This window comes from Bos taurus, chromosome 2, assembly GCF_002263795.3.
Source record: "Bos taurus isolate L1 Dominette 01449 registration number 42190680 breed Hereford chromosome 2, ARS-UCD2.0, whole genome shotgun sequence".
Lineage (NCBI taxonomy): Eukaryota > Metazoa > Chordata > Mammalia > Artiodactyla > Bovidae > Bos > Bos taurus.
In genome coordinates, this window is record NC_037329.1 from 64,703,518 (window position 1) to 64,722,013 (window position 18,496).

The 18,496-nt window shown below is 40.2% G+C and overlaps 1 protein-coding gene across 4 annotated transcripts in view; it reads left to right on the forward strand.

The window, feature by feature from the left end:
* Positions 1 to 18,496, forward strand: part of NCKAP5 (NCK associated protein 5) — a 1,102,414-nt gene that overhangs the window by 932,526 nt on the left and 151,392 nt on the right. For 3 of the 4 annotated variants that reach the window (XM_024980953.2, XM_010802114.4, XM_024980966.2), the window contains exon 11: positions 14,909 to 15,010. The exons of the other annotated variant lie outside the window; for it this stretch is intronic. In XM_024980953.2, the coding sequence (XP_024836721.1) occupies positions 14,909 to 15,010 (102 nt within the window). The remainder of the gene's footprint in view (positions 1 to 14,908; positions 15,011 to 18,496) is intronic. 4 annotated transcript variants of the gene reach the window in all.

Here is an 18,496-nt window from a genome sequence, read left to right on the forward strand (position 1 = left end):
TGTGCCTTTGGGAGGCCATGTCTAGAGAGTGCAGTGGCATAGGAAACTGTCAGTTCTCAGAAAGGTTTTATGGGGTAGACTCCTGAAGTCATCATTTGCCATTTTGTATGCCTTTATTGATTGTGTGCCCACGGTTTTTGCTAAGAACAGGTCCTCACCCCATGTCATGTTAGGGAACATGGACAGCAACAGAAGAAGCATCTGCAATGACTTTCAGGATCAAGAAAACCAGGGAGTGTTAAGGCATGTGGAGTTGCTAAGGAGTAGGACAGGGATGTTAGGTGGGTGGGCAGAAAAAGAAGAATGTGAGTATAAAATATCTCTCTGCCCACTGCCACTTGGGGCCATCTTGCTGATTTGGCAGGAGATTCCTCTCAGATTTCCTGTCTAGGCAGGAGTTCCTTTCAGAGTATGGATGGCCCTTCTGTGGGGGCAGGAAGGGGAATATGTGAAAATAGGCAGCAACTCTGAAGTCACCCTAACATTCTGATTATAAAGCAGCTGTGACTCAGAATTGACAAAACTGACATTCATGGAATATTTACCTCTCTTTCCCTTGCTATTTGCATTTATTTGTACCTCTGTGGGGTACACTCTGTTGGCACTTCAGAACTTGGAGTCTTATGTTTCAAATGGTCGTTATTACTTACGTGCTGCCAAAGTGGTGGTTCTTCAGTGAATGTGATCTCATGTTAGGAAGCTGTCTCATGACTACTGTTGGTTTGCACTGATAGACAAGTGTCACTGCTTGAGGATAGGTGGGAAAATGCATGCTATTCTGTTAATAAAAATTATGTCAAAATTCAGCCTTCTCAGGTGGTGCTAGAGGTAAAGAATCCTCCTGCCAATACAGCAGACACAGGAGACGTGGGTTCAATCCCTGGGTCAGGAAGATCCCCTGAAGAAGGAAATGGAAACCCACTACAGTATTCTTACGTGTAAAATCCCATGGACAGAGGAGCCTGGTGGGCTACAGTCCATGGGGTTACAAAGAGTCAAACATAACTGAATGACTGAGCACATGTTAAAATTCAAAATTCCACTCTTAACCCAGTAAGCTTAGTAAAGTTAACAAACTGTATCCTTGCTTGATTATGGGGTATCTTTCAGAGTTTAATGATTATCATAGAAGATGATAGTCAGGGCCCACCTCATGGCTGTGAACCTGTGCAGTCACATAAAGCCTTAGAAGGGCCCTGTGCTTGATTTCACCTTGTCCCAAATCATCTTGAAATCTTACTATGTTTTTCACAAACGAACCACTGCACTGGGTTCTGTAAGTTATGTCACTGATCCTGAAAATAGCTAACGTTTATTGAGTAATATGTCCCAAGCACCTGAACAAATGGAGTCTCTATCTTAACCTTATAAATTCCGAAATTTCTTCTCTTGAACATCCAATCTTCAATAAACTCCTATGCATTAATATCACCATCTGCCACAATGATGATACTTTTGTACATTCAAATTAGAGGGTTTCTTATTTCATTAGTTTTCAAACAATGGAAAAGTATCAATATCTATGAAAAAAGCTACACCATCCCACACAAAATAGCTGAACAAGAAAGTAAAGATTTATGTTGAAAAAAATTATTTGAAGCCCCTGAAATTATGAACATTGGGCATTTGAGGAGAAATATTTGTGGTCCCCAATTCATAATCTGAGAAGAAATTTGTTGTCTTTAAAATTAGCTGATTAGTAACAAGTGTTCAAAATGGATCTCGAATTCTAAATAATAATTCTTGGCAATTTGGATTTTCCTATAGTTTCACAAGTTAGTCTAAGGGATAATTTCTTGTATCTATAGTGCCTTGTAATATTTGTAGATCTATAACCAATTTCTTTGTAATAGTTATTTATAAATCAGTAACCAGAACTCGTTTTTGGTATTCTCTGAGATTGAAAATGTTGCATATGTTATCAAATGAAAGGAAACTCAGAGGAAGGTTAGTTTGCATCTTTTAAGAAAGTTCCCATCAAGGCAAATTTATGAAAATTAATAAATCTGTAGTGATTTGAGAACAGAATAATTTTAGGATTATGGTAACTGGTGATTATCTTAGAAGAAAATGGAGAGATTATCTTATTTGTGTTTATGCATCAAATATCCATTTAATACTTTACAATTCCCACTCTAAAAGATTAGGAATTTCTCTTTTCACCTTCTTTCTCAGTGCCTGGTTCACGAATTCATAGTGTTTACCGAACATGCTTGACGAGAGTAAAGTGTTCTGCGCTTTCAAATCTGAAGCAAAAGCAATGGAAGCATTGTTTTATGGCTCATGCAGGATATGCCTTTTTGATGCAGTTGTAAACCCCCTAAAATGTCATACAGATGTTTGTAATGTCATATCAGGTACTTTTCTTTTGGATGTTATAGCTGAGTTTGTAGTCAACTTATTGGAGGATTTGCTGGGGAAACCAAGAAACAATTTTGATGTCATTTCTATCTCAGATTTTTGTTTTTAACAGCTTCTCCTAATTTTCTTGAAGTACACACACACACACAAAATTGAAATTTAAATAGAGAATATATTTAACAAACTAACAGAAAAATAAAAAGAAATCCACTTGACTTGATAAATCCTATGTAATAGCTGGAAACTGCCATTTGCCAAGAAATAATTTAGCTCAGTGAAATGTATTTTACAGCTAATCCTTTAATGTCTGTTTTACATATTACCCTTCCCACTGTTAATATTGAACAATATTGTAAGCTAGTAATTTTATGTGCTATATTTCAAATTGCTATTAGGAAGCCACATAAATAACAATTTTCAACTGCTTGTTTATAATACCGTGAGGCATTTCTTACCTTGGGGTAGAGTAACAGTGGATTAAAAAAAAAAAAAAACTGCTGTGGGGATGTAGCTCCAGGGAAATTCTGTCTCAGATATGTAGCTGCTGCTGCTAAGTCACTTCAGTCGTGTCCGACTGTGTGTGACCCCATAGACGGCAGCCCACCAGGCTCCGCCGTCCCTGGGATTCTCCAGGCAAGATCACTGGAGTGGGTTGCCATTTCCTTCTCCAATGCATGAAAGTGAAACGTGAGAGTGAAGTTGCTCAGTCGTGTCCAACTCTTAGCAACCCCATGGACTGCAGCCCACCAGACTTCTCTGTCCATGGGATTCTCCAGGCAAGAGTACTGGAGTGGGGTGCCATTACAAAACCTATAAGGCCAAATAAAGTCATGAGTCTGAGACCCTGATAATCTACAACTGAATATTAACTACCAAAGGTCAGCTGAGACTATGGGCCTTCGAGTAACATTCAGCCAGAAACTGCCCTACTTGATATGTCTTCACAAATGTTATAAACTGAATGGGACTCCAGCAATTTGTCCCATTAGAGTCAGGGCCTAGAGCTATAAAATGCAGAGGAGGGCTCATCACAGAAGTCGTCTTCATCCACTCTGATCTGTGTCCTACCCCAGCCCCCCTGCAGGGAAATATTGTGAGAGTGACTCTTGCTGCCTGTGAAGGTCCCAATGGTTATGTAATCTCCAAAACTCTGCTTTTCATTTGTTCTCATTTTTCCTTTAATAATGTAGGGCAGCACCCATCTGATAAATAATTCCTCATGATTGGGTTTTTTTTTTTTTTGGTTCTTCCAAACACTGACAAGACATTTTCCTTTTCTAGAAGAGTCTCCTCTATGGTCAAGCAATAATCGTTTGATGTTAATATCCCCTCATAGTGATTGCAAGAACAGAGCAGGGCCCAGGTCTGGTTTCCTGCTGGCAGCCTGGATGCTGCATGGACTATTTTGGCATCATAGGAGGAGTCACTCTAGGTCTTCAGGATTAGTGCCTAGAGGTCTCTGGAGCACAGGCAGCTCTTAGGACAGCCCTAGCATGCAGCATGAGTGAGGATCCTGGGTGAAACTCCTTGGCAGCCCTTTTAGGAAGAAGCTTGATGAGAAGGCTATAAGCTGTGTGTGCCTTCTGTGTCCACGTTTCCTCTGGACCCTTCTAGTGTCTTCTTCCAGGCCTTGTTTACATGGACAGGGGTCATGGAGGCCAGCAGCCATATTCAGCATTAGGGAAAAATGTGTGGTGGGCAAAGGAAGAGGAGAGAAAGCACGTGTTTCATAGAGTGACGGGTTCAAATCCCGGCTCCACTACTTGCTCACGCCATGTGACCTGCCACAGGTGCCTCGTTACTGAGATGTCCCTCTCACCGTGCTCCTCCTCAAGTCTGCCTCTGTGGTCTTGCTGAGCTGAATGCAGGAATATGTCACTCTCCCTCATCTCTGGACCTTTTGTGTAGGTGTTGCCCAAAGAGTCATCATTTCTTGTTCATAAAATCTCAACTTAGCTATTTCTTCCTGGGAGGAGCCCTCCTAGAGCCCTTTGCTGAGGTTCCCATGGCACGTGACACTGGGGGTGCAGTGGCTTGTCCCACGAGCACCATGTTCCAGAGGCTGCATTTGTTCATGATCATACCCTGAATAAGAGAACATAGTAGCAAAAGACGTCATGAGGGACCCGGAAGTCTCTTTCCAGGTTCAAATCCCTGATCTGATCTGTTCTTTAACTCCTGTTGTTCCTCAGTTTATTCATCTGAAAAGTGGAACTCATAGATTCTCCCTTGTTAGATGATCCTAGGATTAAATAAGGAAAAAATAGCATCTTCACTTTTTTTTTTGCCTTAGCAAGACATGTAGTGAGCACTCTATAAATCCTTGCTATTTTTTCCTTAGTTTTACTTTTTAGTTAGCTCCAAATATTCATGTACAAATTGTGTTTTCCTGAAAAGAATGTAGAGACCTAAGCAGGAAACATCACCAATACCAAAAATATTATCAATAATAATATTAATAATCATAAAGAAGTACATTTTTGAATAAATTAATAATTAATGTTTCAGTATAGTAAGTGAAGCTGTGACATTGTACTTAGAGTTATTTCTGTTTTTAATTCTGTGTAATTGTCTTGTCTAATTAATTTAAATAGTTATTTTAATAAGTTGTTTCCACAAAACTATCATTAACCAGATTTAATTGTAGAGTTAAGAGTCTGAACTCTGCAGTCAAACTGCCTAAGATTTAAGTATGATTTATATGACCTTAGAAAATAATTTTAGCTCTGAACCACCATTTCTTCACCTGTAAATGGGGATAAGTATAGTTTTTACTGTGAATTGCAATAAGGATTTACAATGATAAAATTTGTGAAAATAGATACTTAGTGCTAAAAAAAGCTCAATCAGTTGTCACAGCTATAGTTACTGTTGTTGTTATGAATACTTCTTTTTTAATTATTATCTGCCTCTGAGAATAGATCTTGGCAAGAAAATTCCCAAGACAACAGCGTTCACTTAATGGGAATAGCGTAAATTAAGGGCTTAGAATTTAGACAGAAATAAGTAACTCATGACACGAGTTTGAGTAAATTCCGGGAGCTGGTGATGGACAGGGAGGCTTGGCGTGCTGCAGTCCATGGGGTCGCAAAGAGTCGGACACGACTGAGCAAATGAACTGAACTGAACTGAAGCAACTCATCCTGCAGAAGATACCTATGAGGCTGTTTCCTTACTTGAGGGGATAAGCAAACAGAATAGGGTAGAGTTTGAACTCAATAGTAAGGCAGACCTGGAAGACAATCCTGCTTCTGCCGCTTACTGGAGTATATCCTTGTGACTCTGGATACCGTCCTTAGCTTTGGTTGTTTGAGTTCTTCATCCTTAAAAATTAAGAACTTACCTTTTTCCGTACAGCAGTGTGAGGATTCATGAGATAAGATCCGGAAGGGACTTCACTCAGCATCCCTTTCCCTCACAGGGCAGGAGGTGAATCGTTTCTTCTAATAAACAGAGTATTGGACTCTAGTGACCACCAGTGCAGTTTCTATTAAGTCTGGCAAAAATAGAAGGTCAAGTTGTTTTTCTCCCTAATCCCTTTAGTTCTGTGAAATCAGAGGAAAAAAATTTTCCCCCCACATGTAAAAGTCAAAAAGCTTCAGAATCCAGGAGATTTTTCAAAAATAAAGCTTGATTAAAAATGTAAAATGCAGTGTGGATAATTTTACAAAACAGCAGGGGCAATTGCAAAGCACTTATTAAAAGTACCTGTTAAAGTAATTAGTGATAAAAATGGAAATTTCAAGACACTTCTGTATTTCTTAGATCCCAGAATAGGCTCAGACTGTGCTAAATCACTTCCTCTCTTAGATCAGAGTCACAGAAAAAGACAAAAGTGAAGTTTCAGAGAGTTTTAGGGTTGGGAGGCAGGTGTGAATCACTGTTAGGAACTGGCTCTTCCCAGGTCTGAGTGCTCTGATCCCATCACTCACCCTGCATCCTGTTTCCGAACATTTGTCACTTAGCTGTTACATATTAAATACTTATGATTCCTTCTTTGTTTTATGTAAAGAGACCAAGCAATTTGCGAGCTTGACAGGGAGATATAAGCACCTGTGGCCTAAACCTTTTTTGCACAGAATATTATCTTATTTATAGGGCTTCCCAGGTGGCACTAATGATAAAGAATCTGGCAGCCAATGCAGGAGACGCAAGAGATGTGGGTTAGATCCCTGGGTCTAAACAGCTATCCACTCCAGAATTCTTGCCTAGAAGTTTCCACAGACAGAGGAGCCTGGTGGGCTACAGTCCCTGGGGTCACACAGAGTTGGGATGCAATTGAGCAACTGAGCACAGCCCATAGCGCAACAGCATGTATTTAACCGTGTTGCCACTCTGACCCCTACTCTCACCTCCACTTCTGCCTCTGTCTTACTCTTCCTGCATCTCTCTTGTATATTCTACCTTAAAAATGCTTCTGTGTTGTTTTTTTCTCGTCTGTGTGTCCAGGCTCCTCATTCACATTATAGATTACACTAATGAGCTTCCTGAAGTCTGTTCATGGTTCTTAGTTAGGACTCTCACATAGTAGATGCTTCGTAAATGCTTCTTGTTGGACTAATTAGAGTGGAGACTCCTCAGGGCAAGGTTTGCTGTTTACATCCTAATCCACATCTCATTGGTCTTCTCCCAGCAGGACTTCAGGGCACTCTTCATGGAATTTCAGGAGAAGGCAATGGCAACCCACTCCAGTACTCTTGCCTGGGAAATCCCATGGATGGAGGAGCCTGGGTAGGCCGCGGTCCATGGGGTCGCTAGGAGTCAGACACGACTGAGCGACTTCACTTTCACTTTTTACTTTCATGCATTGGAGAAGGAAATGGCAACCCACTCCAGTGCTCTTGCCTGGAGAATCCCAGAGACAGGGGAGCCTGGTGGGCTGCCGTCTCTGGGGTCTCACAGAGTTGGAAATGACTGAAGCAACTTAGCAGTCATCAGTCTAAGCTGCAGAAGCCCCAAATAAACTTCCTAGTCACCAAACGAAATGCTCCCTAAGGCAGCCACTGGGTAATTAGGTTGTCATGGTAGCAGGGACCCTTGAAGAAGGTTTTGAATATAGCTTTGAAATAATTGTTTCAAAACATTTTATAACCTTGGATCCCAGAGAAGTAGAAAAGAGGATGTAGAACCATGTCATTTGCAGAAGCACCATCCAGAGTGAAACAGAATGCACTCAGGGCACAGAAAAATAGTTATGTGAGGAAAATCTGAAAGTTGTCATGGAAAATAATAATTGCAGCAAGGACTGTTGTAGATGGCTAAAAAAAAATAGCTATAAAAATTTTAGACTCTGAAATGAGATCAAATTTTGATGGACATATTTTTTAAAGGACCTTTAAGAGAATATTCAAAAGGCATGCTCTGGCATCAGCAGGATGACTGAAGGCAAATAGTTAGAATGTTTTATCTTTGTATCCCCAAATGGAAATAATGACATAAGTAATTAAACATTAGCTTTTATCTAAAAACATTTGTCCTAGGCTCAAATTTTTATGAATTTAAGAAAGGACCATATAATACTCAGTTATGTAATACACAGTTATATAATATTCAGTTTTATGATAAATTCTTAATGGAATGGAATGAAACCTCTGAAATGTGAACCAAGTGTCTGCCACAATATCTCTTGATTGGATTTGGAAGGGCTGATGAAAAATTACATTTCTGAGTGTGGCAAAATATAAGTAAAAATGTAAATCTAGTGTGTGAGTAAGATAAAACTTGGGGTTTTTGACTGGTCATTTGATGAATAAAGCTTCCAGAGAAAATTATCTTTATCAGGCTTTAAGTCATTTTAGGAGATTTCCTTGAACCTCCTTTCAGCCTTGTGCATATCTGTGAAAATCACTTTATTACTCAACAGAAGGAACAAGGCTTTTCACTTGGTGATGTCTAATTCAAGCCGTATTTAGAACAAGTCTCTTAAACATATACCAAATCCACCACACATGTTTTCCACCCCTGTAACAGTGGATAGCCAAGGTTTAACTTTCATCACAGGAAAAGTATGGAATTGGCAAAATCTGAAGATGCTCAGAGGGTTTCATAATTACACACTCCAAACTTGCTTCCCTTGTGTTGGGATTAAAGGAGATGAAACACACCACCTGGGACCAGCCTAGGGCTGAGTTGAAGGAGCAGGAATAGGGCTCTAGGAAGCTCCCTGGAAGCTGTGAGCCGAGATCAGCTGTCCAAGGTGGAAGCAGGACAATTCGAAAACAAAGCCACAGCTGAAGAAGCAGTAAGTTCCTCATCCAAGAAATCAGCCTAAGATTCAGGACATTATGAGACAGGAAGGAAGGTGGCAGGGTACAGCCATCAAAAGAATGACACAACCATTAAGAATAGGATATGATTTAAAAAACACACACAGAGCAAATAAATAAATAAACAAACAACAGCAAAACAGAACCTACTAGGCCCAAGATGGTGGAAGATTTTACTTCTAGTTGACCTTAAGCCTCATCAGGCTCATTAGGCTCTAGTTAGACCATTCAGTTCAGTTCAGTTCTGTCGCTCAGTGGTGTCCCAACTCCATGGACTGCAGTATGCCAGGCTTCCCTGTCCATCACCAACTCCCAGAGCTTATTCAGATTCATGTCCATTGAGTTGTTGATGCCATCCAACCATCTTATCCTCTGTCATCCCCTTCTCCTCCTGCCTTCAATCTTTCCCAGCATCAGGGTCTTTTCCAATGAGTCAGTTCTTCGCATCAGGTGGCCAAAGTATTGGAGTTTCAGCTTTAGCATCAGTCCTTCCAATGAATATTCAGGACTGATTTCCTTTAGGATGGAATGGTTGAATCTTCTTGCAGTCAAAGGAACTCTCAAGAGTCTTCTCCAGCACCACAGTTCAAAAGCATCAATTCTTCGGCACTCAGCTTTCTTTATAGTCCAACTCTCACATCCATACATGACCACTGGAAAAACCATAGCCTTGACTAGATGGACCTTTGTTGGCAAAGGAATGTCTCTGCTTTTTAATATGTTGTCTTGGTTGGTCATAACTTTTCTTCCAAGGGGCAAGCATCTTTTAATTTCATGGCTGCAGTCACCACCTGCAGTGACTTTGGAGCCCCCAAAATAAAGTCTGTCACTATTTCCATTATTTCCCTATCTATTTGCCATGAAGTGATGGGACCTGATGCCATGATCTTAATTTTCTGAATGTAGAGTTTTAAGTCAACTGTTTCACTTTCCTCTTCACTATCATCAAGAAGATCTTTAGTTCTCTTTCTGCTGTAAGGGTGGTGTCATCTGCATATCTGAGGTTATTGGTATTTCTCCCAGCAATCTTGATTCCAGCTTGTGCTTCATCCAGCCCAGCAATTCTCATGATGTACATGAGACATGGGACAGTTCTGAGGCTGACCATATAAACCAAAAAGTGGGTAACACCCCAATTCTTGGAAATTCCACTCCTTTCCCAAAATAGTTGTAATAATCCTCCCACTCTTTAGCCTGTGAAATTACCCAGCTCGTGAAAACTAACCACCCTATATTATAGTGCAATCTCTTGTCTTCTGAGACAGCCCACACTCTGTTTTTGGAATATATATCTCTCTAAATAAACCTGATTTCACTTTACTATGACTCGTTCTTGAATTCTTTCCTGCATGAAGCCAAGGACCCTCACTTGGCAGCTGTCCCAGGGGCTCACACAATACTTGAGACATGACTGTCTTCTGGTGTTCCACTTTTCCTACAACAAATATATCTGTGAGGGAGCACTCTTGCATGCTCAGTCGCTTCAGTCATGTCCAGCTCTTTGCAACTGTATGGACTCTAGCCCATCAGCCTCCTATTTCCGTGGGATTTTCGAGGCAAGAATACTGGAGTGAATTGCCATGCCCTCCTCCAGGGGATCTTCCCGACCCAGGGATCAAATCTGAGTCTCCTGCATTGCAGGTAGATTCTTGACCACTGAGCCATCGGAGAAGCCTGACTTAATGCCAAGTACAAATAAGCACCCAACTCACAAGAGAGTAGGAGCAGCCGCACTCCACAGGGAGTGAGCAGGAGCAGGGGAGCATAAGCTCTGACACAAGCAGTGACCAGGGGCAGCTGCTGGTATTGTGTCTCTTGGAGAGAGTGCTGAATGACCAAAGATACCAATGGTGAGTGGGCAAATCCCAAGAAATTCTTCCACTCCTCCTCTAAATATCCTGCTATGAAATGTTTGGAAAGTAGAAAAATACCTTCTAATGTTGGTAGAGTACTTTAGAAATACATAATAGAATTCAGGAAAATATAGTGAGTAAAGAAGCTTTAGCTCTGGATCATTTGGCAATAGCAGACCTCACTTCATAAATAAAACAGGAATTCAAGAATTGTGGACGGAGGAGCCATTTCCTTTGACTAAGAGACCTTTTCCACAAGGAGAGAAAGAACTCCAGAGAATATAAAACAGGACAGGGTAGAATTCAGGATATCACTACTAGAGCATTTACCAAGGCTGAGTAAATCAAGAGAATTGAAGCAGATCAGATTAAAAACACAAATTCATATCTACCTTTTGTTGCTGAACCTAAATTACTCATGGTGGTAGAGTCCATTAATCAGATATATACCATATTCACTCTCATAATTTCCTTTTTATAGGTATTTGGTTTTCTTAGTTGAAAAGGAGAATAATTATATGGATGATTATGGTATCAGATTAATTCTCTTACCAAATCTGAATAAAGATAAGGGAACAATGGTTAAATGATCTGTTTTGTATGTTCCTCTTTACATCTGACATCTTGAAGTGAAAAAAAAAAAAAAATTACATGTTCCTTTTCAAACTTCAGGGACTACATCAGTAAATACAAAAGCTGCTCATAACCCTATTTTGCTTGTTTTTTCCTGCATGGTTTCCCATGTTACTCACATTTCTCAGATAATCTACTTTTTAACCTCACCTTGTAGCACTGAATAAGGACTCAGTGTTTCCCTGGCCTCAACAATCACTACATTCCTGTTGAGACATCATCTCAGTACTGAGCAAAAACCCACAGGTAGAATTCTGTTAAATGCCACAAGCCATCACTAAGCATCTGAAGATCTGCACCTCAATGAGTGAGAAGAGACAGAAAATGGCAAAGTGGCCCTCCAGCCCCATTCTGAAAGGCCGCGTGTGCATCATTCCTAGTCTCTGCTGCCTTTATTAGCTGGAGAGCTGTGGAGCCAGCCTTGGTACCGTGAAGGGGCCACTCCACCTCCATCCTGCCGGATAATGGACAGCTGGCCTTGAGTGCAGCCTTTCTCAGCCTTGAGTTACAGATTCAAAACTGTAAAATAGAAAATACAGCTGACTGACTGAAGGCAGAGTAACCCACCAAAAAATCATTAACGCGGCATGTATTTCTGACCCTGGCTGCTCTGGCATTCCTGGGTACCCAAAGCTGACCTTGGTCTCTTCACTCTGGTGTGAGCATGCACTCTGACTGTGGACTGAGCCGCACCACCACTTGTCTCACAGATCCTCACCCCTCCCCATGGATAGTGACACAAAGTAGCCTCTTCTCCATGAAGCTGAAAATCCATATATATATATATATATATATATATATATGAATATGTATTTCTGACTTTGAGTTCCCTATGTATACATTTTACCTACTTTTCCCTGAGATCTGAATTATGGCCAGATAATATCACAGTCCCAGTTTGAATAGTGATATTCTCTCTCCTCCTTTGATGATTTATTATATATATATAAACCTTTCATAAAAATTCGTATTATAAGAAGTATAACACCTGTGGGCTGGCGAGCTTTTGTGGTAATTTAACCATGAAGAATGTGTGTATGTGAAAGGATGATCTTTACCTCTCATTTTCTTACCTATAGTCTTAACACAGAAGTAGATTTTGTTTTCATCTAAGTCAATTTTTATTTTCCCTACATATGTGGAAACTATAACAGTAAATTATTCATTTGTATCTTAACATTTAAGAAATTACCAATTATCAGTTATGACAGTTAATTGATAGAAGACTCTAAATTTCACCATGCTGTCTTATTTATTATCCTTTCTGACTATCCCAGTACCTTTCCCTACCTGAGAGGTAGGTTAAGTAGCTTCTTCCATCCCTTTGTGGCTGGCAAGTAATCTGAGACAAAAAGATTCAGTTACATCCCCAGATCTGGTAAAACCTGTACCTTGGGACTAAAACTCAAGTCCCCTTGCTCTAGGATCTTTCTCCTCTCCCTCATGACTCTACGTATTTCAGTGGAGAAAACTGACTATGCTCAGTCACTTAGTCCAACTCTTCATGACCCCAGGGACTGCAGCCTGCCAGGCTTCTTTGTCCATGGGATTTTACAGGCAAGTATACTGAAGTAGGTTGCCCTTTTCTCCTCCAGAGGACCTTCCCAACCCAGAAATCAAACCTCCATCTCCTGCATTGGCAAGCAGATTCTTTACCACTGAGCCACCTGGGGAAACCTGACCACTTGGATAAAAATAAAATATAACATCATTTAGGACGAAGAGTTTATATATACACATACTCATGCTGAATGCAAAACGATGGCATCATATATCTGGTAAAAAGGAATGAAATATAACCATTAACCAAATAAGAAGTCAGATATCTAATCTATAAGGACTCTTCCCCCAAATCACATGATATACCACTCAAAATCATCATTTCTTTTGTTGAATGCCATTTCCCATAACTTCTTGGACTCTTTGCATAATGATAAATGTGTTCTTAAGTCAGAATGTTATCATTTTTTTGGCACTCTCTCAGTCCTTAAAACCCAGATTTGGGTGGAGAAAATATAGACAGCTCCTTCTTTATGGGCTGTAAGAAGCCTCAGTCAGTTACTTACTGAGCATTCACATTGTGACAAGTCTTGGGTCTTAAAGGATCTTTGGTCCCAGGGAACTCATACTCTAGAGAATGCTTGAGATAAGCATTATAGAAATTGTGCAGAAACAACATCCTGGTTCTACTTACCTATGTCTTAACTTTCTTGGAGAAACTAGCATTTTCAAAATAATGAACAACCAGTTATTTATGTCATTTTTGGTGAAAAAACTCCACAAACACAGGTTGAGAGAAGCAAAAGTATAAGTCTGAAGTAAATGGTTTGAGACTCCACTGATAAGGAGAACTGACCCATAGCAGGAAAAAAAAAATGCCTTTATTCTTGCAGTTGGATGCAGCACAGCCCTACCACCATGCTCATCCTGAGAGCTGAATGGAATTTGTTGTGACTAACTAACCAAGCTCAGCAATAAAGAATCCACCTGTAATGCAGGAGACGTAGGTTTGAACCCTGGGTCAGGAAGATCTCCTGGAGAAGGAAATGGCAGCCCATTCTAGTATTCTTGCCTCGGAAATCCCATGAACAAAGGAGACTTGCGGGCTATATTCTGTGGGATCGCGAGTGTTGGACATGACTAGCAACCGAACCACCACGAACCTCCCAACTAACCACGTACGGAGGGCTTTCACAAGAGTTGAACCTGAAGAAAGTCAAATGGGAAACAGAGTAAAACAGGCCTCATTTGAGAGGCATTTATGTCCTTGCTGACAACATGATGGATCTGCTGGGACAACGTGACTGTCCGGCAACCCCTGCACGCTAAGATGATCCTAGCAGGAATTAATGGCAGAGATCAGTCATTTCCCAGATCAACATCAGCATGCAGCAAGGCCTTTCCTGGGAGACAAAGGAATAGAAAAACTTTTCAGAGGTGAGGGAGCCATCTCAGTCACATTATTTACTTACTCAATTCGATTTTTTAGTGTCTGAAGTCACAAAAGTTGTAACCAAGACAAACCAGGCTGCAAGTACCATTTTAAAAATGTCATCAGCCTAGCAGAAACATGAGACATAAATCACAAGTTTTATTGTATTTGCAATTAAACAGATCAAATTTAATGTCCACAGAAAAGCCTTAGTAATTAGGATAAAGATTAATATAGTGAAATGTCCCTGGTTTAGGAGGCCACCCAAGCAAAACTGAAATAAAGAATTGAGTATATAATCGAATAGCATGTGAATATTAATGCATGAAACCCTCCAAGTCCCCAGATCCCTGATGCAATTATTTTCTATTCACATTAATTGTTCCTAACAGATGACTTTAATGACTTTGAGTTGAAATGTGTGCAAGGGAAGATTTCACAAGATCAATGCTGTTTAGAAATAAGGTCATTTTTATAATTATTTGCTCAAATTTTAACCACTGCTCAACATAATAAGGTTAACATGGTGAGTGTTTCATAATGTGAATATCAAAAGTTAATTTTCATGCTGGCTAATAAGTGTATTGGGGTATTCACATTTTTCTTCCTATTTCTTTTTCCTTACTACTTATTTTCCAACACATATTGACAGACTGTGAAAGTGTGATTATGGTTTATAAGCTGTAATTTGCACATGTGTATATATAGAACACTAATAAACTCAGATAAACATTTTTTGGGTTAGGATATGTGTTATCTAATCTAGAAATGTCAACTCTTTTGAGATTTACCTGTTTGAGGCAGGATTTTGAAACAAACAATTAAATCAACACTGTTCAAAGTTTCTGCCTGTTTTTACCCAGAAACTTCACTCACGCATCTTAGATCTTTCATCCGGGGATTTACTCTCAGATGTGGAAGGAAGCCAGAGTCTGACGCACTCACGAACTGATGTTGAAATGCATGTGAGTTTCCCTGTCGCCTTCAGAACACTTGTTCAGGTGGTTATTTTCCTCCATCAAATATGATGTCACAAGTGAACCATAAAGCGCATCCTTGAAGCATTGTCAGGTAGATAAAAATACTTTCCTTTCTTGTGTTCTCTGCAATTCAGCATCATATCCCCCAGCTGATAGAGTAAGTAGAAAATGTCACTCTCAGCAAAAATATTATAAATCTTGCCTTGTCCCCAAGATACCTTTTTTGGGTATTGATTATATCTCAAAGTCACAGAGAAATGGTCAAGGAGCTTTTTATTAAAGCCCATGTCCCATATTACTCATCTTACTTTTATGATATATTATGTATGAACTTTTAAAAATTCATGGGCTGTACTTTTTTTTCTTTAGCTAGGGTTAGCTTTGTGCTTATTTTGCAAAACTTTAACCAGCGTGGTTTTTAAACTCTCATTGACATTAAAAAAAAAAAAAAGATAGCTTGAAAAATACAAGAGTCAAATATATAATGAAAAATGTTAGTCTTAAAACAATGACTGATGGACATTTGTGGATAACTGGCCTTTTAGTTTACTGTATAAATTTATAAGTATAGGTAGGAGAGTCTATATCAAAAGTGAATATTCTCAAGTTAGATTGGAATTGCATGTCAGTGGAGTACTGTCATCTTTAAACATTCCTGAATACCCTAATGCCATCCAATATAAAAGATGGCCTTAAGATCAGGAATTTTTTAAGTTGCAAATTTTAATCCAAGAAATTATTGCCTTCATTCTCTGTCTCTCTCCTTTTTTTAAAACTAAAATTGTGGACTTTGTATTGCATTTCACATAATAAGTATGTTAGAGCATATGAGTGCTTCAAGGTGGTAATCTAAAATACACTATGGGAAAAAAAAAACACTTTGAATAGTGCAAACAGTGTGCTTCATCAATTCAGTCAACATAATTAGGGTAATGTTGCAATGGAGACCAACATATATCTTTAGGCAAACAAGAATTTTATTAATAATAACTATCTATTACAACTCTTCTCAGGAGGATGCTTGGCAGTCTGTATATGTCTAGGAGTTCTGCTTATTGTCAAGGGCCTTACTTAGGGCTATACCATAGTGGCTGGGACCTGGGCCTGACATCAGAACTTTGTATTGACTGGGTGACCTTGGACAAGATTTTAAAGCGTCAGTTCAACAGTGCCTCAGGTTCCCCATCTGGAAAATGAGAAGAATGATATTTCTGTTCTATTTCTGAGAGTCGTCGTGAGGATTAAATGAGATAACATATGACATGTACATAACACAGTACCTGCTGAGAATTTGGGGCCATAGTGAGATCTCTGCTGCTCTGGCTGTCTTCTATTCTAAAATATGTGGCCCCATGTCATAGCCGCAGAAGAACATGGCAGAGATGGAGAATGAGAGCTGAGATAAGTACCTGCTAGTGTGCCTGTCCAGGTCACATCAGTGATCCCCAGAAACAAAGTACACCCACTTTGGACTTTCTCATCACAGATCATATATGATGGCATGTTAAAGGTAATACAGAGTCCCTTAGGGAGGCTGTAAAGTACAATTTTGTTGAAGAGCCAAGACACACACATACTAAAAAAAAAAAACTTTTTAGTAGTAGTAGCAAAACCTAAAAGTTACTAAACTTTATTGTTACTAATAATCACTTAGTGTCATTAAGCATGAGGGCCTGCATGCTAAGTGGCTTCAGTCATGTCTGACTCTGTGCGACTCTATGGACTGTAGCCTGCCAGGCTCCTCTGTCAATGGGATTCTCCAGGCAAAAATACTGAGGTGGATTGCCATGTCCTCCTCCAGGAGATCTTCCCAGCCCAGGGATCGAACCCAAGTCTCGTACATCTCCTGCACTGGTAGGCGGGTTCTTTACTACTAGCACCACCTGGGAAGCATACGGTTACTGATTGCCAGAGGCCCATCACTCTTCACATTGATCTTATATGATTGGAGCTTTCATTATCTCCGGTTAGAAAAAAGGAAACTAAAGTGTGGAAGAATTAAGTAATTTTCCCAAAATCAAAGAGTTAACCAGTGAGAGAGCCAGGATTTAAACCTGATAAATGACCTTATAAATGAGCAGATAATCCTGATGATAATCATGTGCTAATGAGGGAAGAAACCTCAGGAGAAAGGAGCTCACTTTCAGTCATGATGTCAGAGATTCTGAGTCCCTTCTTAAATTCCAACATCAATTGTCCAAGGTCAGGAAAGGTGGAAGAATTTCCCAGTAGAGAGGACTAGCCCTTTTGTCTTCTTGTCAAGGAATTACTCTGTAATCAGCCCACTATACACACCCTCTCTCCAGTACTCTGCTCCCAGGGAGGGCTCAGACCCCTGCCTTCATCCTGCTCAGCACAGCCCAGGTCAGACTGAGATACACAGCTTGCTACCAGGTAATTCACATGAGAGGTTATCCTCTCTCAAAGCTCTTCCTAGGCTAGGGACTTTCTACTCAAAGCACAGGCCCTGGACAGCAGCCTCAAAACATTTGGGAATTTCTTACAATACTACATTTCAGACCCCTCCTCAGAATTGCTAAATCAAATCTATATTTAACAAGATCTGGGATGACTTATGTGAATATTAAAGTATGAAAAGCCTGGCTTAGGGACACTTTTCTATATAACTACCCCAGCCCTGCCTGCCTCCACATAACATTGATGGGCCTTCCCCACTTCCTCACAGTACCCTCTGTTACATCAGGGCATCTCAGGTTCAAGGTCAAGGGAGAGACAACAATGCTTTTCTCTCCTAGCACATCTTCTGTGTTCTAGTTTCCTGTCATCGTAATCCAGCGTCTGTCAGAAGTGCACACAAGGTTGATAACAGGGCAGAGAAGCATATTTGTTCAAAAGAGGCCTGGGAATTGAGCTATAAGAATAGGTATAATTGTGATGGGTGAGGTGAAATGGTAAAGGTTGGAAAGACAGAGGGAAATCACATATAAGCTTCAGTACTGTTGAGAAAAGTAGAATGCAAACAGTGACTAACACCTGCGCAGTGTGTGAGAAAGGCCGCTGGAGAAGTTTAGATCTGATGGCCTCAAAAGACACAGACATAATATTTCCCTGAATGGTAGACACCACCATCAGAACAGAGGTGCATGCTCAGTCGCTTGCTCAGTTGTGTCTCACTCATTATGACCCCATGAGCTGTAGCCCGCCAAGCTCCTCTGCCCATGGGATTCTCCAGGCAAGAATACTGGAGTGGGTTGCCATTGCCTCCTCCAGGGGATCTTCCCAACTCAGGGATTGAATCCGCATCTCCTACATTGGCAGGTGGATCCTTTACTGCTTGAGCCCTTGGGAAAGCCTCAGAGGAGAGGTCATCCAAAATAAAAACCACCACCCTACTGACTCAAGTAACAAAATATCAGAGAATGGGATGGAAAAGAAAGAAAGCACACAAGTAGAAGTGGATTGTGATGTGCCGTTTCTGAAAGTCTGTTTCTGGCATGTTCCAGATGTGTG